At 52.6% G+C, this 24,800-nt stretch overlaps 1 protein-coding gene across 8 annotated transcripts in view; it reads right to left on the reverse strand.

The window, feature by feature from the left end:
- Positions 1-24,800, reverse strand: part of LOC140395077 (uncharacterized) — a 659,825-nt gene that overhangs the window by 413,909 nt on the left and 221,116 nt on the right. For all 8 annotated transcript variants that reach the window (XM_072482474.1, XM_072482512.1, XM_072482492.1 and 5 more), the window contains one exon: positions 15,856-15,969. In XM_072482474.1, coding sequence (XP_072338575.1) covers positions 15,856-15,969 — 114 coding nt within the window. The remainder of the gene's footprint in view (positions 1-15,855; positions 15,970-24,800) is intronic.

Consider the following 24,800-nt stretch of genomic DNA (forward strand, 5'->3'; position numbering starts at 1 on the left):
GGCCCGGGTGTTTCGGGAGTTTTATAGCAAATTGTATAAGTCGGAATCCCCAGCCGGGGAAGAGGGGATGAGGAGGTTTCTGGAAGGGCTGGAGTTCCCGAAGGTTAATGATGAGCTGGTGGAGGGCTTGGATGCCCCAATGGGCTTGTAGAAGTGGTAGAGGGATTGGAGGCGATGCAAGTGGGTAAGGCCCTGGGACAGGACTTATATCCTGTGGAATTCGACAAGAAATTCTCGGGGGTTTTGGGATCGCTGCTGGCAAGGGGCTTCAATGAAACGAAGGAGTTGGGAGTGCTCCCCCCGACATTGTCACAAGCATCAATCTCCCTCATCTTAAAACTGGATAAGGATCCGGAAAATTGTGGGTTGTTTAGGCCGATCTCCCTGTTAAATGTGGATGCCAAGGCCAGATCCTGGCCACAAGGATCAAAGTCTGTGTCTCAGGGATAATAGGGGCTGATTTAGCACAGTGGGCTAAACAGCTGGCTTGCAATGCAGAAAATGGCAGCAGCGCGAGTTCAATTCCCGTACAGGTGCCGGAATGTGGCGACTAGGGGCTTTTCACAGTAACTTCATTGAAGCCTACTTGTGACAATAAGCGATTTTCATTTCATTTCAGAGGGGCGCGAGATTGAGGTGGTGGTGGCCATGGACGCAGAGAAGGCCTTTGATTGGGTCGAGTGGGAATATTTATGCGAGGTCCTGTTGCGTTTTGGGTTGGGGCAGGCATTTGTGGATTGGGTTCGGTTGCTATACCTGGCACCGGTGGTGAGTGTGCGGACAATTGGGTGAGATCCAACTACTTCAGGTTACACCGGGGGATGAGGCAGGGATGTCCACTTCCCCCACTGTTGTTTGCCTTGGCTATAGAACCGTTGGCATTGGCATCAAGGGCGTCAAGGGTCTGGCAGGGGTGGTGCGGGGGGGGGGGGGGGGGTGGAATTAGAAGAATTTGGCCGGTTTTCGGGATAGAAATTGAATATGGGTAAGAGTGAGGTCTTTGCGATCTAGGCAAGGGGACAGAAGAACAAAGAACAAAGAACAAAGAAATGTACAGCACAGGAACAGGCCCTTCGGCCCTCCAAGCCCGTGCCGACCATGCTGCCCGACTAAACTACAATCTTCTACACTTCCTGGGTCCGTATCCTTCTATTCCCATCCTAAAAGAGGTTGGGTGAGATGCCGTTCAAGGTGGTGGGAGGGAGCTTTCGATATTTGGGTATCCAGATGACGCGGGAGTGGGAGCAGCTGCATAAACTAAATTTGGGTCCGTTGGTAGATCAGGTGAGGGGCGGACCTTCGGAGGTGGACTTTCGTCATCCCAATTATATCGTACCCATTTATATCTATCTGCGCAATTAGTTCATCCACTTTATTGCAAATGCTCCGTGCATTAAGGTACAGAGCCTTTAAGTTTGTCTTTTTCACATTGTTTGTCTTGCTCCCAATATTTTTCTCTTTTGCCCTGTTTAAATTTTTCCCTTGGTTTCTTCGCCTATCACTATTCTTATTCCCTTTTCTATCTTTTGATTTTGTCCTTGTTCCCTCTTTCTCTGACTTACGTAGGTTCCCCTCCCACTGGCATATTAGTTTAAACCCTCCCCAACAGCGCTAGCAAACAATCCCCCTAGGACATTCGTTCCAGTCCTGCCCAGGTGTAGACCGTCTGATTTGTAATGGTCCCACCTCTCCCAGAACCGGTCCCAATGTCCCAAAAATCTGAACTCCTCCCCCTCCTGTGCCATCTCTCAAGCCATGCATTCATCCTGTCTATCCTGTCACTCCTACTCTGACTAGCACGTGACACTGGTAGTAATCCCGAGATTACTACCTTTGAGGTCCTAACTCCCTAAATTCAACGTGTAGGACCTCATCCCGTTTTTTTACCTATATCATTGGAGCCTATATGCACCACGAAAGCTGGCTGTTCACCCTCCTCCTTGAGAATGTCCTGCAGCCACTTGTTGTGTTATGCTACTTCGTGTAACATAAGCTGCTTCCTTGATGTAGTCCCTACGAGAGGATGCTCCAGACTATGAAATGAGTTCAACGTGTTTATTGAACTATTAACACAGTTCTTAAATGATTTTGACACTCTGCTAATCTACCGCTCTAGTAACTCAGTCTAACTATACCAGCTTGCTCTAAGCCACGTGCTGGGGTGTGATGCTGCTGCTGATCAACCCTGTCTTACTCTCTAGGTGTCTGTCTGTGGAAGAGGCAGAGCCTGTGTGCCCTGTCCTTTTATATGGTCATGTAGTGCCCCCTTGTGGTAATGCCACCTCTGAGTGTCCTGATTACCCATTGGTTGTGTCCTGTTCTAATGACCCATTGGTTGTATGTCTGCATGTCTTGACATCTCTGGTGTTTCCTCTAGTAGTTACTTAGTTGTAGTGTATTTACATTAACCCCTTGTGTATATACAGTGATGCATATCACTACACCCCCCTTTTTTCGTGTTACATATTTTCTGTACTTTGTTAAAGAAAATTGTACAAAACAGGTAGATAATTGATGACATGTACAAGTTGTGATGATATTGATGATCATACAATACCAATTAACATTTATGAGTCCAAACTTTAGGAATTGGTACAGTCGAGTGGCTTGCTTGTTTTGTTGTTGAAGTGGTGATGTTGATGCTGTCATTTTCTTGTGAATGCTGTCAATGTTCCTGTGATCATGAGGTGTTTGAATGGTCGATTCACTTCGTTGTCTGATTTGGATTCTTTTTTTTTCTATGCTTGTGGTAGCGATTCTGTATGTCACCTTTCCTGAAAGCTCATTTGCTTGTTTGTAGTGGAGCAAATGTGAATCGGTGAGATTCGTTGTCATACCGTGGTATGTCCGCACTCTTGCCATTGTCTTGAGCTGTGCTGTCACATTGTCTTTCATGTGCAGAGTTGTACCATGTTGTACAAGTTGTTGTTTTTGCCGTGCTTGTTGTTGCTGTTGTAGCCTTTGTTATGCTTCTTGTTGTTTTTGTTGTTGTTCTTGTAGTTTTTGTTGTTCTTGTTGCGCTCAATGACTGTTCATTGCGGATAATTCGAGTCATTCTCAAAGTTACTTGTGTCAGTGTCCTTTGTGGTATCTGATGCTTCATTGAGTGTTTCTTCTTGAGGATTATGAGAATGATCTGATGTTGCATTGATCTTGGTGACATCAGTCATTTGTGGTTGATGTGATTCCTCTTTGATTCCTTGGTGCTCCTTTTCTGGAATCATTTCTGGTTCACTTGAATCATCTTTGGTTTTTTGATGCTCCTCGTCTGGAGTCAAAAACTTCAAGATTTCATTTTCTTGTGGATAGGCTCGAGTGGATGAGGTTTTAATTGACGTGGTCTCACTAGACTCACAAGTAGTTTCACTCTGATTGTCGAGTGCCTCGGTACATGTGAAATGAGATCTGACAGCCCTGCTGTGATTTTGCACATCTTGTTTGGGAATTGTGATGCCTTCGTCACTTGTCTCACATACAGTGGGTAGACATTCAGTGTCTTCTTGTTGGTTAAATGAGCTGGGTAGGCTTTCATAGTCTTCTCCTGGTGGTTCAAATAATCTGGGTAGACTGTCATAGTCTTTCTTGTTCACGTGAGCGTGGTAGACTTGCTTCGTCTGCTGCTGGTTGCTCAGATAAGGTGGATAGACCTTCATGGTCTTGTTCATGCATGGACTGCGCTATGTAGTCTTGAGTTGCTTCCATTGTGGAGTCTGTCAACGAGCTTGCTGTGGAGGCATGTATCGCTCTCTCTGTGGAGTCTGGCATCGTTCCTTGTGTGGAGTCGTGCAGTGGTCTCGCTGTGGAGTCTATCTGTGCGCTCTCAACGGAGTTGTGCAGTGGTCTCGCTGTGGAATCTGTCATCGCTTTGGAGTCTGTCAGGGACTCTTCGTGGTGCATAGACCACTCTCTGTGTGGAGTTGGGGACTCTTTGTGGTGCGTGGACCACTCTTCGTGGTGCATGGACCACTGGTTTGGCATCAGGCCGCTCTCTGTGGGCTTTGTCTTCTTCTTGGGTGTTTGACAGGTTGCTGTCATCCAATGTATCGATGAGCTGCCATGGCATCATGGTATTGGATTCGTCTACCATGAGTAGAGTCGTGTTGAGCTTTGCAACCGTGTTGCTGATGCAATGATCCTCAAATCCGAAGAACTCATCCATATCTGAGTAGTATTCTTCAATGTACAAATCATCTCTTTGTGGTTCGGATTTGTTATTGTGCTCGCTATGTCCAATGATGAAATCATCTTCTGAGTAGTATTCTTCAATGCACAAATCATCTCTTTGGGTGGTGCTAACTGCTTGTTCCAGGGTGTTGCGGAGGTTATTTTCAACTGCTGGTAGAAGTTCAGGCATTGTCCCGTCTTTCGAGGTGAAAGGATTGTGTTTTGTGGCTTTAAAACTCTTCTTTTTAATTTTCGGACATTTCCCCTTTAAGTGGACGTGGTCCGGGGCCGCTGACGTCATGATGCTCGTGACGTCATGCGTGGGACTCCATTGCGCATGCGCACGCCGAGGTTCCTTTATTGCGCGCTCTTTTCGCAACTTCACATGCGCGGCTTCTCGCGCATGCGGAAAACACTGTTTTGCCGGTTCGCGTCTTCTAGCAAAATGCGCATGTGTGGACTGGTCTGGCTGGATACGCGCAAGGTGGCTGCCAATCAAAACTGCCGTCTGCTTCTGTTGCAACCCTACCTCTGCCTCGTGTTGAGTATTCGTGCCAGTTTTACTGATTTCTTTTGTGTCTACCTCGCAGTGGCTGTCAAATTTGTCCGGAATGGTCTGGAATTTCGTTCTGTCCTGCCTGTTGGAGTATTTAATGGAATTGAAGATCTCTATTGCATGATCACCCGTAATGGTGAGTAGAAGAGCTATCTTCCGAGCATCGGCCGTGCCATTGAGGTCGGATGCTACCACGTATAGTTGAAATTTCTGCTTGAATGATCGCCAGTTGGCACTAAGGTTACCGGTGGTCCTGAGCTGATGAGGAACCTGAATCTTGTCCATTGTGCCTGTATTCAGTAGCTGGTTGCCACGGATCTTGCTGAGTTGAACTAAATAGATTGAACAGTCACACCTGGTATCATGTTGCGTTATGCTACTTTGTGTAACATAATCTGCTTCCTTGATGTAATCTCTACAAAAGGATGCTCCAGACTGTGAAAAGAGTTCAACATGTTTATTGAACTATTAACACAGTTCTTAAATGAGTTTGACACTCTGCTAATCTACCTCTCTAGTAACTCAGTCTAAGTATACCAGCTTGCCCTAAGTCACATGCTAGGGTGTGATGCTGCTGCTGATCAACCCTGTCTTACTCTCTAGGTGTCTGTCTGTGGAAGAGGCAGAGCCTGTGTGCCCTGTCCTTTTATATGGGTCGTGTAGTGCCCCCTTGTGGGAATTCCCCCTCTGGGTGTCCTGATTACCCATTGGTTGTGTCCTGTTCTAATAACCCATTGGTTGTATGTCTGCATGTCATGACATCTCTGGTGTTCCCTCTAGTGGTCACTTAGTTGTAATGTATTTACATTTACCCTTTGTGTATATATAGTGATGTATATCACTACACCGCTCTGAGACATCCAGCACCCTTGCACCCAGGAGGCAACATACCTTCCTGGGGTCTTGTTTGCGTCCGCAGAAACGCCTGTCTACTCCCCTTACAATTGAAGCCCCTATCATTATAACTCTACCACTCTTTTTCCTGCCCTCCTTTGCAGCAGAACCAGCCACGGTGTCATGAATCTGGCTACTGCTGCTGGTGAGCCATCTCCCCCAACAGTATCCAAAACGGTATAACTGTTTTAGAGGGAGATGACCGCAGGGACCACTGCACTGCCTTCCTACTCTTCCTCTGTCTGTTGGTCACCTATTTCCTACCTCTCTCAGTACTCTTTATCTGCGGTGTGACCAACTCACTAAACATGCTATCCACGGCTTCCTCAGCATCGTGGATACTCCAAAGTGAGTCCATCCGCAGCTCCAGAATCGTCAAGTGGTCTAACAGGAGTTGCAGCTGGACACACTTCTTGCACGTGAAGGAGCCAGGGACAGTGGACGTGTCTCTGAACTCCCACCTCGCACAAGAGGAGCATGACACGGGTCTGGGATCTCCTGCCATGTCTTAAACCTTAGGTTAACCTATACAACTACAATGCGCTCCAAAAAATGATAAATGAAAAGAAAGGTAAAACTACTTACCAGTCACCACTACTTACCAGATAGATTGAAATTTAGCAGGCCTCTGACTCTGCCCATTGAGAATTACCAGTCACTTCTCTCCCTTGTAGTCTTGAGCTGCCAGCTTCTTCTTCTCCCAGTTCCACCTAATTCTCAGTTTTCACCCAACTCCAAGCGTACGCTCACTCAGCGAAAACAGCACTCACCATGCAGACAAGGCAGGACTCAGCAGCTGCTGCATTTATAGGTTTCAAATCACATCTCCTCCTCCCTCAGTGTGCCAAATGGCCCTGGACTACCTCATGGGATGGGGGTGCGAGGGGAGCTAGCCCCTGAGGCTCCCCCGCCACCTGGCACTACCGGGGTCTGCATTCTCGGGGCCATGGAGCACAGGGAGTGGGCCATCTCCGTCTGCGACTGTGCCACCACCTTCTGAGTTTGTGTCACATCAGCCAGTGACTGCGCCATCACCCTCTGGAACTGGGTCACCTCCCTCTGTGTCTGCGCCACATCGGCCAGCCCCTGGGCAATGCCGCCGACGTTCCCAGCCATGGTCTGCTGCGACTGGGCCACGCTCAGGAGCGCCGCTGCAATGTCCAGGTGGCTCGGGCACATGGTCGCCTGTGAGGCATCAACCATGCCCTGGGCCTCGGCCAGCGCCTGCACAGAATGCCGCAGGCCTTGGACATGCTGATCCATAGCCAAAACTGTCACCCCCCCCAATGCCTCCACCACGGGTGCCACACGTGCGGTGTTGGCCTGGATGGCACTCATGTTTGGCACCACCTCTTGCTCCTGCACGTGGTTGGACTCCTCCAACTGCATCTGCAGAGGGGCTGGACGCTCGCCGGCAACCCCTCATGTAGTCCCTGGCTCTGGGATTGCATCTCCACTATCGATGGCACTGTCTGTCCAGAAGTCCTCCGACCATCCACCTCCTCGGGTGCTCCTACCTCCACCTGCTGCACCGGGTCAACTGTGTGGGGAGAACCAGAGAGTGTCCCAGGAGCCTCGTCACTAACGTGCCGAGGTGAGTGTCTCTGGGATGGTGGAGGGTGTTGGAGACAGCTGTGATGGGAAATCAATGTCATCCTCCGACCTGAACTCTGGGGTGTCCTAAGTCTCGGGTGCAGGTGGGTGCCAGAGCAGCTCCCAGGGCTGCTCAGCTCACTGGGGGGCTCCGACTGTGGCACGGGCTGGGTGTGGGGGACGCCAGATGGACACCCCCCATCTCCAGCAGGTCCTACAACACACTAGACAAAATGCATGATTAGACTGCGAGCTAGGGGGCGGCGGGGAGTGCTGGTGTGGTGTAGGGTGTGGGTGGGGGTGAGGGTGGTGTGGGGGTGAAGGTGCTGTGGGGATGAGGGTGGTGTGGGGGTGAGGGTTGTGTGGAAGATGTGGGGATGAGGGTGGTGTGGGGGTGAGGGTTGTGTGGAAGATGTGGGGGAGAGCGTGGTGTGGAGGTGAGGGTGGTGTGGGGGTGAGGGTGGTGTAGGGGTGAGGGTGGTGTGGGGGTGAGGGTGGTGTGGAAGATGTGGGGGAGAGCATGGTGTGGAGGTGAGGGTGGTGTGGGGGTGAGGGTGGTGTAGGGGTGAGGGTGGTGTGGGGGTGAGGGTGGTGTGGGGGTGAGGGTGGTGTGGAAGATGTGGGGGAGAGCGTGGTGTGGAGGTGAGGGTGGTGTGGGGGTGAGGGTGGTGTGGGGGTGAGGGTGGTGTGGAAGATGTGGGGGAGAGCGTGGTGTGGAGGTGAGGGTGGTGTGGGGGTGAGGGTGGTGTAGGGGTGAGGGTGGTGTAGGGGTGAGGGTGGTGTAGGGGTGAGGGTGGTGTGGGGGTGAGGGTGGTGTGGGGGTGAGGGTGGTGTGGGGGTGAGGGTGGTGTGGAAGATGTGGGGGAGAGCGTGGTGTGGGGGTGAGGGTGGTGTGGGCGTGAGGGTGGTGTGGGGGTGAGGGTGGTGTGGGGGTGAGGGTGGTGTGGGGGTGAAGGTGGTGTGGAAGATGTGGGGGAGAGCGTGGTGTGGAGGTGAGGGTGGTGTGGGGGTGAGGGTGGTGTAGGGGTGAGGGTGGTGTGGGGGTGAGGGTGGTGTGGGGGTGAGGGTGGTGTGGGGGTGAGGGTGGTGTAGGGTGTAGGGGTGAGGGTGGCGTGGCGGTGAGGGTGGTGTGGGGGTGAGGGTGGTGTGAAGGTGAGGGTGGTGTGGGGGTGAGGGTGGTGTGTAGGTGAGGGTGGTGTGGGGGTGAGGGTTGTGTGGATGGTGTGGGGGTGAGGGTGGTGTGGGGGTGAGGGTGGTGTGGGGGTGAGGGTGGTGTAGGGATGAGGGTGGTGTGGGGGTGAGGGTTGTGTGGATGGTGTGGGGGTGAGGGTGGTGTGGGGGTGAGGGTGGTGTGGGGGTGAGGGTGATGTGGGGGTGAGGGTGGTGTAGGGATGAGGGTGGTGTGGGGGTGAGGGTTGTGTGGATGGTGTGGGGGTGAGGGTGGTGTGGGGGTGAGGGTGGTGTGGGGGTGAGGGTGATGTGGGGGTGAGGGTGGTGTGGGGGTGAGGGTTGTGTGGATGGTGTGGGGGTGAGGGTGGTGTAGGGTGTGGGGGTGAGGGTGGTGTGGGGGTGAGGGTTGTGTGGATGGTGTGGGGGTGAGGGTGGTGTAGGGTGTGGTGGGTGAGGGTGGTGTGGGGGGTGAGGGTGGTGTGGGGGGTGAGGGTGGTGTGGGAGTGAGGGTGGTGTGGGGGTGAGGGTGGTGTAGGGGTGAGGGTGGTGTAGGGGTGAGGGTGGTGTGGGGGTGAGGGTGGTGTGGGGGTGAGGGTGGTGTGGGGGTGAGGGTGGTGTGGAAGATGTGGGGGAGAGCGTGGTGTGGAGGTGAGGGTGGTGTGGGGGTGAGGGTGGTGTGGGGGTGAGGGTGGTGTGGAAGATGTGGGGGAGAGCGTGGTGTGGAGGTGAGGGTGGTGTGGGGGTGAGGGTGGTGTAGGGGTGAGGGTGGTGTGGGGGTGAGGGTGGTGTGGGGGTGAGGGTGGTGTGGGGGTGAGGGTGGTGTGGAAGATGTGGGGGAGAGCGTGGTGTGGAGGTGAGGGTGGTGTGGGGGTGAGGGTGGTGTGGGAGTGAGGGTGGTGTGGGGGTGAGGGTGGTGTGGGGGTGAGGGTGGTGTGGGGGTGAGGGTGGTGTGGAAGATGTGGGGGAGAGCGTGGTGTGGAGGTGAGGGTGGTGTGGGGGTGAGGGTGGTGTAGGGGTGAGGGTGGTGTGGGGGTGAGGGTGGTGTAGGGTGTAGGGGTGAGGGTGGCGTGGCGGTGAGGGTGGTGTGGGGGTGAGGGTGGTGTGTAGGTGAGGGTGGTGTGGGGGTGAGGGTGGTGTAGGGTGTAGGGGTGAGGGTGGCGTGGCGGTGAGGGTGGTGTGAAGGTGAGGGTGGTGTGGGGGTGAGGGTGGTGTGTAGGTGAGGGAGGTGTGGGGGTGAGGGTTGTGTGGATGGTGTGGGGGTGAGGGTGGTGTACGGTGTGGGGATGAGGGTGGTGTGGGGGTGAGGGTTGTGTGGATGGTGTGGGGGTGAGGGTGGTGTGGGGGTGAGGGTGGTGTGGGGGTGAGGGTGATATGGGGGTGAGGGTGGTGTGGGGGTGAGGGTTGTGTGGATGGTGTGGGGGTGAGGGTGGTGTGGGGGTGAGGGTGGTGTGGGGGTGAGGGTGGTGTGGGGGTGAGGGTGGTGTGGGGGTGAGGGTTGTGTGGATGGTGTGGGGGTGAGGGTGGTGTAGGGTGTGGGGGGTGAGGGTGGTGTGGGGGGTGAGGGTGGTGTGGGGGGTGAGGGTGGTGTGGGAGTGAGGGTGGTGTAGGGGTGAGGGTGGTGTAGGGGTGAGGGTGGTGTGGGGGTGAGGGTGGTGTGGGGGTGAGGGTGGTGTGGAAGATGTGGGGGAGAGCGTGGTGTGGGGGTGAGGGTGGTGTGGGCGTGAGGGTGGTGTGGGGGTGAGGGTGGTGTGGGGGTGAGGGTGGTGTGGGGGTGAGGGTGGTGTGGAAGATGTGGGGGAGAGCGTGGTGTGGAGGTGAGGGTGGTGTGGGGGTGAGGGTGGTGTAGGGGTGAGGGTGGTGTGGGGGTGAGGCTGGTGTGGGGGTGAGGCTGGTGTGGGGGTGAGGGTGGTGTGGGGGTGAGGGTGGTGTGGGGGTGAGGGTGGTGTGGGGGTGAGGGTGGTGTAGGGTGGAGGGGTGAGGGTGGCGTGGCGGTGAGGGTGGTGTGTGGGTGAGGGTGGTGTGAAGGTGAGGGTGGTGTGGGGGTGAGGGTGGTGTGTAGGTGAGGGTGGTGTGGGGGTGAGGGTTGTGTGGATGGTGTGGGGGTGAGGGTGGTGTGGGGGTGAGGGTGGTGTGGGGGTGAGGGTGGTGTAGGGATGAGGGTGGTGTGGGGGTGAGGGTTGTGTGGATGGTGTGGGGGTGAGGGTGGTGTGGGGGTGAGGGTGGTGTGGGGGTGAGGGTGATGTGGGGGTGAGGGTGGTGTAGGGATGAGGGTGGTGTGGGGGTGAGGGTTGTGTGGATGGTGTGGGGGTGAGGGTGGTGTGGGGGTGAGGGTGGTGTGATGTGGGGGTGAGGGTGGTGTGGGGGTGAGGGTTGTGTGGATGGTGTGGGGGTGAGGGTGGTGTAGGGTGTGGGGGTGAGGGTGGTGTGGGGGTGAGGGTGGTGTGGGGGTGAGGGTGGTGTGGGGGTGAGGGTAGTGTGGATGGTGTGGGGGTGAGGGTGGTGTAGGGTGTGGTGGGTGAGGGTGGTGTGGGGGGTGAGGGTGGTGTGGGGGGTGAGGGTGGTGTGGGAGTGAGGGTGGTGTGGGGGTGAGGGTGGTGTAGGGGTGAGGGTGGTGTGGGGGTGAGGGTGGTGTGGGGGTGAGGGTGGTGTGGGGGTGAGGGTGGTGTGGGGGTGAGGGTGGTGTGGAAGATGTGGGGGAGAGCGTGGTGTGGAGGTGAGGGTGGTGTGGGGGTGAGGGTGGTGTGGGGGTGAGGGTGGTGTGGAAGATGTGGGGGAGAGCGTGGTGTGGAGGTGAGGGTGGTGTGGGGGTGAGGGTGGTGTGGGGGTGAGGGTGGTGTGGGGGTGAGGGTGGTGTGGGGGTGAGGGTGGTGTGTGGGTGAGGGTGGTGTGGAAGATGTGGGGGAGAGCGTGGTGTGGAGGTGAGGGTGGTGTGGGGGTGAGGGTGGTGTGGGAGTGAGGGTGGTGTGGGGGTGAGGGTGGTGTGGGGGTGAGGGTGGTGTGGGGGTGAGGGTGGTGTGGGGGTGAGGGTGGTGTGGAAGATGTGGGGGAGAGCGTGGTGTGGGGGTGAGGGTGGTGTAGGGGTGAGGGTGGTGTGGGGGTGAGGGTGGTGTAGGGTGTAGGGGTGAGGGTGGCGTGGCGGTGAGGGTGGTGTGGGGGTGAGGGTAGGGTGTAGGGGTGAGGGTGGCGTGGCGGTGAGGGTGGTGTGAAGGTGAGGGTGGTGTGGGGATGAGGGTGGTGTGTAGGTGAGGGTGGTGTGGGGGTGAGGGTTGTGTGGATGGTGTGGGGGTGAGGGTGGTGTACGGTGTGGGGATGAGGGTGGTGTGGGGGTGAGGGTTGTGTGGATGGTGTGGGGGTGAGGGTGGTGTGGGGGTGAGGGTGATGTGGGGGTGAGGGTGGTGTACGGATGAGGGTGGTGTGGGGGTGAGGGTTGTGTGGATGGTGTGGGGGTGAGGGTGGTGTGGGGGTGAGGGTGGTGTGGGGGTGAGGGTGATATGGGGGTGAGGGTGGTGTGGGGGTGAGGGTTGTGTGGATGGTGTGGGGGTGAGGGTGGTGTAGGGTGTGGGGGTGAGGGTGGTGTGGGGGTGAGGGTGGTGTGGGGGTGAGGGTGGTGTGGGGGGTGAGGGTGGTGTGGGGGTGAGGGTGGTGTGGGGGTGAGGGTGGTGTGGGGGGTGAGGGTGGTGTAGGGTGTGGGGGGTGAGGGTGGTGTGGGGGGTGAGGGTGGTGTGGGGGGTGAGGGTGGTGTGGGAGTGAGGGTGGTGTGGGGGTGAGGGTGGTGTGGGGGTGAGGGTGGTGTGGGGGTGAGGGTGGTGTGGGGGGTGAGGGTGGTGTGGATTGTGTGGGGGTGAGGGTGGTGTGGGGTGTGGGTGGTGTTGGGGTTGTGTTGGGGTGTTATCCACATACGTGTCATGGGGAACCGCAACACAGCGGGGTCTCACTTCCTCGCCCGTGGCCGGCCTCCACCTCAGCGACCTCCTTTTCTCCGGGCCGCCGGCCACGTTCAGGGCCCTCTGCTCTGCCATAGTGAGGGGCCGCAGATCTGATTGTTCCACCTCCTGTTTTCTCCCTATCCCAGCGGGGGGTGGGGGGATGGGTCACAGAAGGCAACAGTGTTAAACAATCCGACATATGCAGCCCAGGGGGTGGTTAGTTGGTGGCCTCAGTGGCCAGGGCACCCGGCCATGGCGGCTGGCATGGGTGCAGGGATGTGGTGCAGGGTGGGTGTTTGGCTTCCCACTCGGGGTGTGTGGGGGAGTGGGGTTTGTGCTGCCTACTCACCCCGGTCACCCTGAGGAGGTCATTCAGTTTCTTCCGGCACTGCTGGCCGGTCCAGGTGACATTGCCCACGGCGCTGACCGCCTCTGCCACCTGCGCTCAGGCACGATGATCGCTGGCAACTGTCAGCCTCCTTCCCGGGCTGGGTACAGGGTCATTCTCCTCTTCTCCATGGCGTCAAGAGGGACTCGAGCTCTGCGTCCGCGAGCCGTGGCGCTGCTCTCCTTACAGCCATCTTGTTGGCTGGGATGGTGAGTATGGGGGGAGAATTGTTTATATGTGGCTGCAGCTTGTCAGCCTTTGAGTGTCAATCATGGACCCGGCAAATCGTACACCATTTCCCATTAGATGCCTGTTTTTCTGTCATAAAAATCCACGATTCTCTTATGGGGCGAAATTCTCCCCCAACGACGCGATGTCCGCCGACTGGCGCCAAAAACGGCGCCAATCAGACGGGCATGGCGCCGGCCCAAAGGTGCGAATGCTCCGCATCTTTGACGGCCGAGCCCCAACATTGAGGGGCTAGGCCGGCGCCGGAGGGATTTCCGCCCCGCCAGCTGGTGGAAATGGCATTTGTTGCCCCGCCAGCTGGCACGGAAATGCGGCGCATGCGCAGTGGGGATAGTCTCTTCCATGGAGGAGGCCGTGGCGTAGGCGGAAGGGAAAGAGTGCCCCCACGGCACAGGCCTGCCCGCGGATCGGTGGGCCCCAATCATGGGCCAGGCCACGGTGGGGGCACCCCCCGGGGTCAGATCGCCCCGCGACCCCCCCAGGACCCCGGAGCCCGCCCACGCCGCCTGGTCCAGCCGGTAAATACCAGCTTTGATTTACGCCGGCGGGACAGGCAATTTTTGGGCGGGACTTCGGCCCATCCGGGCCGAAGAATTGAGCGGGGGTCCCGCCAACCGGCACGGCCCGATTCCCGCCCCCGCCCAATCTCCGGTACCGGAGACTTCGGCGGGGGCGGGATTCACGGCGGCCAACGGCCATTCTCCGACCCAGCGGGGGGTCGGAGAATGACGCCCATGGTGTCAACACTCAGTAATAATAATAATAATAACAGTTGCTTATTGTCACAAGTAGGCTTCAATGAAGTAACTGTGAAAAGCCCCTAGTCGCCACATTCCTGCGCCTGTTCGGGGAGGCCAGTACAGAACTTAATCTCAGAAATGGCGAATTCTGCTCCAATGTCTCTTCTCGAGTCATATAGCCTTGCAACGTTAACTGGGTATCACTTTCCACGGATGCTGCCAGACCTGATGAGTTTTCCAGCATTTCCTGTTCATTATTCAGATTTCTAACATCAGCAGTATTATGCTTTTATAAATACTGAGCCATTTATTTCCACATCTGCTTTGGAATTTGCCCTTTTTTGGACAAGGGATGTTAACTGTTCATATGGGAACATTTTATAAATCCTTTCATTGGATTTCTTGAGGGGGTTTATCTGCTGGACAGAATGTCCTGTTTATTAAAGGCAGTTGATTGGTTTGGGACATTTCAACCTGTTCCCTCAGGTGATTACCAGCCATGTTATGCAAGTAACTAGGATTCCATCTGTCACGCAGGAGTACAGGGTCCAGTGACCAGAATATGATCAACTTTGAGATCGTCTGACCGTTGATGTAATTGAGGAACAGGTAGGAAAACAAGGATTGCAGTAGGAGAAAGTGAGAGAATTTAAGTGATGCATGTTCCTGAGAGCCAGCTTGGGGGTAATGGCTAGTATTATTAAATATGCAGGACAAAGTACATAATCAAGCCAGTTTAATTTAAATTCCAGGCAGGATGCTAAATGCTATTGTTTGAGGTTATCCAAAAAGAACAGAGGGAGTCCCAGCATGGTCACTCGCTCACAGCCCTGAGATCTTTGTGCCTTTCTTCCACCACATTGTCAGGTCATGGCATCTCTCTGCACTTTCTTCCCTTCCTGTCTGCTATTCTACTGCAAGCATTTACATCTCCTCCACATCTACCTTCTGTTTTATTTACTTATTCCACTCTCTCATTTAGCCTTGCACCATCATCCCTTTCATCACTTATTGCCTGCGTCCCTCCACCCTTTCTCCAAGCTTTTCTTGAGTTGCTTTTCTAACCCCCACTTTCCCTGCATCCATACCTGTTCAGCAGCTGTTCTCCAACATCCTCCAGTTCTGATGAAGGGTCATGGACCTGAAATATTACCTCTGTTTCTGTCTCCACAAATACTGCCAGAGTTGTTGCCTGATTCTAGCATTGTCCCTTTCAATTGATAATGATAAATCTACCTTGTGTCAGCCCTCAATGCCAGTCATGCTCATTCCTTTCCCCATCTCAATGATCCTATGAAATGATTCCCCTACATTGCAATCTCTTCCCACTGATTGGGATGCTAATGCTCGGAGGGCTCCCAGTCTCCTCTGCATGGGTGGATTATCTCTCTCCTGCTGCCCATGACCCCTATAGCAACATCAAAACATCCCGGTGCCTTCTAGATACTTGTGTGAGGCATATCCATCCTTCTTAACTTTCCAGGCAGCCAAAATGCGCATACGACCATTAGACCATAAGACATAGGAGCAGAATTAGGCCACTCGGCCCATCAAGTCTACTCCGCATTTGATCATGGCTGATATTTTTCTCATCCCCGTTCTCCTGCCTTCGCACCATAACCCCTGGTCCCCTTATTAATAAAGAACCTATCTATCTCCATCTTAAAGACACTCAGTGATTTGGCCTCCACAGCCTTCTGCGGCAAAGATGCCCACAGATTTACCACCCTCTGGCTGACGAAATTCCTCCTAATTTCTGTTTTGAAGGATCGTCCCTTTAAAAGGCTGCTGGCTGCCTTTAAGATGCTCAAAGTCCAGTTCCCACCATAGGGATGCAACGAAGGAAGGGTGTGAGATACACTAGCTGCAAGTCTTACCATTGATGATTGGCCAGCATGCTCCATCACTGAACCACTCGAAGGCCACTTTATGTATTCCTCGAACTAGCACCCACAATTAATCATAGAGCTTAAGAATATTCTCCTGTCCACATTTGATAGACTCTACAGCTTTCTTGCTCTTCCCCCTGTCTTTTTCTCAGTCTATATTCATTTAACTGAAGTCCCCTACTACTACTGCTCCCTTAATATTCAATTTCTCTGAAATTTGTGAAGCGACTTGTTGCTCGATCAATTACTCATTACTCGGCGGTCTTTACAAACACTTCTGTTTTACCTGAGTAGCTGGTAAGAATTCTGAAGATTCTTCTGCTTCTGTGTCACTGTCTAAGGATATCAGTGATGCTGTCGATGCTATTGAATATCTGCCTTTTTGGCGACTCACTCTGGACTGTATTGAAAAATTAAAAAGGGAAAGGTTTTTCATTAATGTGCACATATGTTTGGTTGCTCTGTACCAGGTCCAACAGTGAACATGATGGATCATTCAGATCTGCAACATATTTATGCTTTACAAATTAGGATGCAAAGGTAAATACAGAACCATCTAATTTTCAAAACTGGTAACTGGTCCCTGGTGCATTCTCCATGGCAATGCCTAAGTGAACAACTGCGAATGTATGAACTATTTGCAAATCGCCATTTGGTAATACTGAATTGAGTATTGCTGAAGAGAGAGGCATGCTGTTAAAGTTTTTTCATTTACACTCAGGGTAGAGGGGTCAATTACTAGAGGCATAGGTTTAAGGTGCGAGGGGCAAGGTTTAGAGTAGATGTACGAGGCAAGTTTTTTACACAGAGGGTAGTGGGTGCCTGGAACATGCTGCCAGAGGAGGTGGTGGAAGCAGGGACGATAGTGACATTTAAGGGGCATCTTGACAAATACATGAATAGGATGGGAATAGAGGGATACGGACCCAGGAAGTATAGAAGATTGTAGTTTAGTCGGGCAGCATGGTCGGCATGGGCTTGGAGGGCCGAAGGGCCTGTTCCTGTGCTGTACTTTTCTTTGTTCTTTGTTCTTCTTTGCTCTCATCAGTACAGAGTCACAATAATAGTCTTGTAGTTAACTGCTCCCTGGTGCATTCTGCACGGCAAAGCCACTACCATCAGAGTCCACTTGCCAGCCAATTGGCACCCTCTTCTCATGCAGTGACCTGAATCCTCCACTTCCCGTTGCCAGCAGCAAGAATTTGTATCGGGCAGGGAATAGCGCCTGATGGAAAAATCACAATTTGCGTCTGCGCCGATTCCGTCGCCGTGTTCCAGTCCCTTGATGGCGGCATTATCAAAGTTTGTGCCCCATGCTGGCGGAACCATGCAAAACGATCAGTTTTGAAGGTTGGTCACTTCATGTTCCACCCCTCCACGATGTTCCACCCCTTAAGTGGAAATCTCGCAAGTGTGAATTGGTACAAGTATTTACAAGCGGATCCTGCGCGCCATAGCTGTTGAAGGGGAGCAGGAGGCTAAAAAACTCTCAATAACTCTCAAGAATTACCAGGCTTGCTGGGGGGTGATTGCCTGGGCCGGGGGAGTAGGGGGAAACAACTTGGTGCCACATCCATGGACTTGTCCACCTCGGGATTAGGGGGACCTGCTCAGATCGCCATTGTTGCAGTATACGGATCTAAGTGCACCCCTACTTACAAGCTCCTGGCTGCTCACACTGCTGACTGCTCACTGCGTTCTGTAAATGTCAGAGAGCCTCGAATGACATGGGAGCCCACCCAGGCCACCCGTCTGGAACCCTCGTACCTCAGTGGAATCAGCAAGTGGATGGGCACTGCCAAGTTCAATCAATGGCCCACTCGGTGTTGGCACTCTTCAGAAGTGCTCTCTATTACAGAAGAAGCAGGGGAGCAGCAGAGCTCACCCAAAATAAAGGGCACCTACACCATAGCCTTTGGACCCATAAGTGGGCAGCACAGTGGTTAGCACTGCTGCCTCACAGTGCCAGGAATCCAGGTTCAATTTCGACCTTGTGTGACTGTGTGGAGTTTTCACTTCTTCTCCGTGTCTCCACAGGTTTCCTCAGGGTGCTACGGTTTCCTCCCACACTCCAAAGATGTCCAGGTTAGGCGGATTGACCGTGACAAATTGCCCCTGAGGGTGGAGTTACAGAAAAAGGGTGGGGGATTGGGCTGAGTTGGGGTAGTCTTTTGAAGGGTCAGTGCAGACCTGAGGGGCCGAATGGCCTCCTTCTTCCCTGTAGGGATTCCATGATTCTATAATAAGACCATAAGATATAGGAGACAAATTAGGCCACTTGGCCCACTGAGTCTGCGCCGCCATTCAATCATGGTTGATATTTTTCTCATCTCCATTCCCCTACCTTCCACCCATCACCCCTGATCCCCTTATTGATCAAAAACCTATCTATCTCTGTCTAAAAGACACGCAATGATTTGGCCTCCACAGCCTTCTGTGGCAAAGAGTCCCACTGATTCACCACCCTCTGGCTGAAGAAAAACCTCCTCATCTCTGTTTTAATGGATTGTCCCTTCAGTCTGAGGCCATGTCCTCTGGTTCTCATTTTTCCCACTAGTGGAAACATCCTCTCCATGTCCACTCTATCTAGACCTCTCAGTATTGTGTAAGTTTCAATAAGATACCCCCTCATCCTTCTAAACATCATCGAGTACTGACCCAGAGTCCTCAATTGCTCATCATATGACAAGTCCTTCAATCCGGGGATTATTCTTTTGAACCTCCTCTGGACCCACTCGAAGCCCAACACACTCTTCCTTTGACAGGGGTCCAAAACTGCTCACAATATTCCAAAAAGGATCTGACCCATGCTTTGTAAAGTTTTCTGCTCCCTGCTCTTGCATTCTAGCCCTCTCGACATGAATGCTAACATTGCATTTGCCTTCCTAACTGCCAACTGAACCTGCATGTTAACCTTAAGAGAATCCTGAACTAGGACTCCCAAGTCCCTTTGTGCTTCTGATTTCCGAAGCCTTTTCCCATTTAGAAAATAGCCTATGCCTCTATTCTTCCAACCAAAGTGCATAACCTCACGTCGTCTTCCATCTGCCACTTATTTGGCCACTCTCCTAGCCTGTCCAAGTCCTTCTGCAGCCTCCCTGCTTCCTCAACACTATCTGTCCCTTTGCATATTTTTGTATAATCTGCTAACTTAGCAACATTGCCCTTGGTTCCTTCTTCCAGATCGTTAATGTATATCGTGAATAGTTGTTGTCGCAACACAGTTGTGGTTTTCCTGCGGAACACACTAGTCACAGGCTTGCTTGCCAGCTTACCGGGAATTGCTTCCAATTCTCGCCGGCAGATTGCTGTTTCATTTGCATGTCCTGAATCATGGAACGAATAGCACCGCAAGGGAAACATGAATCGGACACATTCAATCCCGGTGGGAACTTAGTCTCCCAAATGAAGAATCCAGCCCAGTATAAATTGTTGTTCCTTTTGAGATTTGGTATTCTTGTGAATCTGTCCTGATGAGTGTAAGACAAAAATCTTCAACTGCATGTATTTCTTCAGCAATATTTCTCAATTCTTTTATTAGATCTGTTGAGATTGGTGAGGAGGGGTTTGTCTAATGGAGAGAAATTGGAACTAGATGTCAATTATCAACCCAAGTGAGAATTACGTTTGCATTAACTTAAATTATTTCTACTTTTGTGAAGGTAACTGAAGAACACCCATTCAGTGTCTTAGTCATGCCTTGTGTCCAGACGAGAAGACTTCCTTTCTTGTCCTTGTTATGATCCCAGCTGATGTTACTACTGGATAAGTCAGATCGTAGGATGGGACCTGGCTTGGTAGATCCCAAATTCTACTTTTTTTTAGGTACATGGATGAACAGTTACAGAACTGCCGATGAACTTTTAATAAAAGACTAAGACATTTATTAAACAAGAAAATATGAACTATAATACACTACTCCTTCACGTCAGCCATACCCTTACAGTGGTATACAGATTTTTAAGGATAATATAAGTTACAAAATTTTGCTTACTCTTTAATGTTCTCTGTAAGTGTATTGCCCATGTAAACCAAGCAGTAAACTGTGGTCAGACACACCACACTTTCAAACCAAGTGCAGATGACACTTTTTTGTAAGACTTCTGCACTGTACATTCTGTAAATTCTATGACATGGGGCGAAAGGGATTAAGGGATATGGGGGGAAGGCGGGTTTGGGGTATTGAACTTGATGCTTAGACATGATCATAATGAATGGCCGAGCAGGCTCGAAGGGCCGAATGACCTCAACCTGCTTCTATTTTCTATGTTTTCATGCTTACTCCCAACCTGCTTCTATTTTCTATGTTTTCATGCTTACTCCCAACCTGCTTCTATTTTCTATGTTTTCATGCTTACTCCCAACCTGCTTCTATTTTCTATGTTTTCATGCTTACTCCAAAGCCTGATCTCAGGAACGACACCCGACCACCAACGCTAGAAACGAACACATGAAACAAGCAGCGCCCAGGAACCCGCCAGGTGCAACCACTTACTTTGCAGATGGTCAGAATTCTCCCATCAGATCCCAGGACCATCCAGAAGCAGCGGCTAACCTAGGAAGTGAGGGTAATGTGGCAGTTTGCAGGAGAGGCTAAAACAACACGGTTTCAAATCTCCTCTTCCCAGCATACACCTGGCAAACATCCAAGCGATGAAAAACAAGCTGGATGAGCTTAACGCTGGACTTACCTATCAGAGGGAAGTGAGAGACTGCAGTATGCTCTGTTTCACAGAGACATGGCTCACTCCTGTCTCACCAGACTGTACCATACAACCTGGCCGCTTCTCAATATACCAAACGGACCGCACTGTGTCATCGGGCAAAGCAAAGGATGGAGGGGTTTGCCTCATCAACTCCTACTGGTGCTCGAATGTGGCGACCTTGGCGAACTACTGCTCTCCAGACCTGGAATGCCTGACTGTGAAGTGCCACCAATACTACCTTCCAAGGGAGTTCACTTCTGCCATCACCACAGTGGTCTACATCCCACCCCAGGTGGAAGTGAAGAAGGCACTTGATGAATTGTACACCGCTATAAATAATAATGAAACAGAATACCCGGAGGCCTTGTTCATCGTGGCTGGGGACTTCAACCATGCCAACCTCAAGAGTGTAATGCCAAAATTCCACCAACACATCTGTCCCACCAGGGGTCCCAACATAATAATTTTTAATAATCTTTATTAGTGTCACAAGTAGGCTGACATTAACACTGCAATTAAGTTACTGTGAAAAGCCCCTAGTCGCCTGTTCGGGTACACCGAGGGAGAATTCAAAATGTCCAATTCACCTAACAAGCACGTCTTTCGGGACTTGTGGGAGAAAACCGAAGTACCCGGAGGAAACCCATGCAGACACGGGGAGAACGTGCAGACTTCGCACAGACATGACGCAAGCTGGGAATCGAACCAGGGTCCCTGGCGCTTGTCATAATATACACCAGTATATCATGGTGCAGACACACACTGATGGACACACAGTGGAATCAATCAACATACACAACACCACAGCCAGTCACCAGTGAGAGTACACGCATTATAAAGACAGGGGACATCAGAGTTCCCGCTCATTCGAGTAGCAGCTAGCTAGGAGCAGAGCTCACAGCCTGCAACACAGACATTCACCATGTGCTGAGTGCATCAACTGGTTAGGACAAGGCAAAGGTCTTTAGTTAAAGCTGGTATCATATTTACCCACAGTTCAAGTATGTTTAAAAAGTTAACCTTTTAATAAAATAGTGTTGCACTACTTCAAGTGTTGGTGACCTGTATGTGATCCAGAACACCCAACACAACAGCGCTGTGAAGCAGCAATGCTTACCACTGTGCTACTGTGGTGCCCACATCTTTGACCACTGCTACACAAACATTAAGGATGCCTACCGATCCATCCCCCGAATGCACTTCGGAAAATCGGACCAGTGCTCCTTCTCCCGGCAATATAAGCAGAAACTTCAGCGGGAGAATCCGAGTCAGGTCATGCAATGCTAACAGAAGAGCTGCTATGTGACTGCTTGGTGTCAGTGGACTAGTCCATATTCAAGAACACAACGGCCAACCTAAATGAGTATGCCACCAACGTTAAGACTTCAGCAGTAAATATGTGGAAAATTGCGTGCCAAAGAAGGTAGTATTTGCGTTTCCCAACCGGAAACCATGGTTTAACCAGGAGATTCACTCCCTACTGACGCTTTCAAGAAAGGCGACCCTGACCTATACAAGAAATCAAAGTACAACCTCTGCAAAGTCATCAGGGATACCAAGGGACAATATCAGCGTAAGCTAGAGTCACAGACAAATTATACAAACTCTCGTTGGTTGTAGCAAGGCTTAAACAACAAAACGGCTACAAAGCAAAGCCAAGTAGAATTCTCGTTTCGAGCAGGATACCAACAAACCATTGTCAACTGCCTCACCAGCTTTGGAAACGTTCATACCTTCCGTCACAGCCTCCAAAGTCAGACCGGCCTTGTTGAAAGTGAATTCTGAGAAGGCAACGGGTCCTGACGAAGTTCCTAGTCATGCACTCATATCCTTCACGGACCAACTGGTGGATGTGTCCGCAGACATCTTCAACCTCTCCCTACTCCATTCCGATGTTCTCACCTGCTTCAAGAAGACCACTATCATACCAGCGCCAAAGAAGAACCAGGCAACATGTCTCAACAACTACCGTCTGGTGGCCTTAACACCTATCATTATAAAGTGCTTCGAGCAGTTGGTTATGAGATATAGCAACTCCATATTCCCAGAATGCCTTGATCCACTGCAATTTGCATACCACCGCACATGGTCCACAGCAGATGCCACTTCCCTGGCCCTACACTCATCCCTGGAGCATCTTGACAACAAGGACCCCTACGCCAGACTCCTATTCATTGACTACAGCTCCGCCTTCAACACCATAATGTCAGCCAAGCTCATATCAAAACTCCAAAACCTAGAACTTGGTTCCTCCCTCTGCAACTGAATCCTTGACTTCCTGACCGATAGACCACAATCAGTCAGGATAAACAACAACACCTTTCTTGGTTGTGTGATTGAACAAAGAACAAAGAAAAGTACAGCACTTATGGACTTGGCATCCTGTGGAGGAGGAGGACACTTGCCATAAAATTGGACACCCATGAAGAGGACACCCATCATGAGGAGGATGGTGGCCATGAAGGTCACAGCAGCCCTGAACCTTTATGCAACCGGTTCATTCCAGGGCTCGAGGAAGGACTTGTTTTAAAAAAAATTTAGAGTACCCAATTCTTTTGTTTTCATTTTAGGGGCAATTTAGCATTGCCAATGCACCTACCCTGCACTTTTTTTTGTGTTGTGGGGTGAGACCCACGCAGACGTGGGGAGAATGTGCAAACTCCACATGGACAGTGACCCGGGACCGGGATTAAATCTAAGCCTCGGTGTCGTGAGGCAGCAGTGCTAACCACTGCACCGCCCATCGAGCGAGGACTTGTGTGGAATATCACAAGCTACAGCCCACAGGTGCATCCATGGGATCCGGGTGCCCTGTATGCCCGGGCATCAGACTTTATCAACTTTGAGCTGGACCAATCCCACCAGGATGCTCGAGCTGCAGTATTCTCCGCCATCGCCGGGATGCCCCAGGTCCAGGGTGTAATAGATGGCACACATGTCACCTTGCATACACTGGGGCATCAGGGAGTGCTCTTCATTAACAAGAAGGGGTGCCACTCCCTGAATGTTCAATTTGTGTATGACCATTACCTCCAGATCATGCATGTGTGTGCACACTTCCCAGAGAGCGTGCATGACAGCTACATCCTGGGACACTTGGAGATCCCCGGCATCTTGGAGGACCCCCCCAGGATGATGGGTTGGGTTGTGGGTGATAAGGCCTCTCCGCTGAAGTCCTGGTTGATGACGTCAGTGCGGTGGCCGGAGACGAAGGCGGAGACCCGTTATATAGAGGCCCATGTTGTCACCCGTGCTGTCATTGAGCGGTGCATCGGACCGCTCGAAATGTCGCTCTGATGCCTGGTCTGCTCTGGTGGTGCACTGCAGTACACCCTCAGAGGGTCTCTTCGTTTGGGGTGCTCTGCTCTGCTTCCCACAACTTGGGACAGCAATGGGAAAAGATTCTAGAGGAGTAGGAGGTACATGCGGCCTCATCCGAGGAGGACCAGAATGGGACGGGCCAGGGAAGGACCTGCAGGAGGAGTTGGAGGATGGAGAGCAGGCGGTGGCAAGAGTCTGGCATGGCAGAGAACCAGGGAGGCCCTCATCCTCACCCGATTCTTATAGGATGATTCTTTGTCCATCAGCTCACCCTCTCCCCATCCCGCTGTACCTTCCATACCCCCCTTCCTCCGCTCCCCCCTCCCCTCCTGCTGCCACTGGCTGCCTTGTTCCACCCTTTCAGGGTCTGCGTAACATCACTCTAGGGTGATGGGCCTGTGTCAGCATACAAGGCAGGAAAGTGTGAGGTAAGCTCTGGTGTTCCTCAACTTATGGCAAAGCCTGACTCGTGTCTTTCTGTAGACAGAGGGCCCCGGCTGACTTACCAGTCTCACATCGCCGTGCCATCCTGTTCTACCCGTTGCCTTGAGATGTGCTGGTGTCAGCAGGGGAAGAAATCAGAAAAAATGGAGATCGCCGCCATCTCCTTGATGGCAGGCCGTGGGCTGCCTTCAGCGCTCCTTCTTCCCTGATGGTGCCCATAGAGCCCTGGGTATCTCCATGGGATGGCGGGGCAGATGGAGTGAGCTCCAGAGGCCTCTGCGGCATCTGGCGCTGCCAGTCCTGGCACCTCGTCGTTGTCTGCACCACGGTGTCGATGCCCTCAGCGATGCTCCTCACTGACTGCTCCCCACCGCTGCAGAGCCTCAGCAATGCCCACCTGTGTCTGGTGCACGCCCCTCAGCAACTGGGACATAATGTGGTGGCGCTCAGCCAAGGTCGTCACAGACAGGGCCACGCCTTGGACACCACCACTCAATACACTGACCTCGTACTGCAGGCTTTCCACTGCGGTTATCACCCTAGCAGTGTTGGCCTCAGTGCCACGCATTATCGGCATCATCTCCTGCGCCTGGAGCCTTTGGGACTCCTCCAAAGAACTATGCACCCGTTGGAATGTCTGTGACACCCCCTCCTAAATGTCATGGCCATGTCCTAGCAGTTACCATTGGCATTAGCTCTGGGATAACCTTGTCCTGGTGGTCTCTTGGGTGGCACTGGGCCGGGGGGCGGGGGGGGGGGG

The sequence above is a fragment of the Scyliorhinus torazame genome, chromosome 2 (assembly GCF_047496885.1).
Source record: "Scyliorhinus torazame isolate Kashiwa2021f chromosome 2, sScyTor2.1, whole genome shotgun sequence".
NCBI classification, from domain to species: Eukaryota; Metazoa; Chordata; class Chondrichthyes; order Carcharhiniformes; family Scyliorhinidae; genus Scyliorhinus; species Scyliorhinus torazame.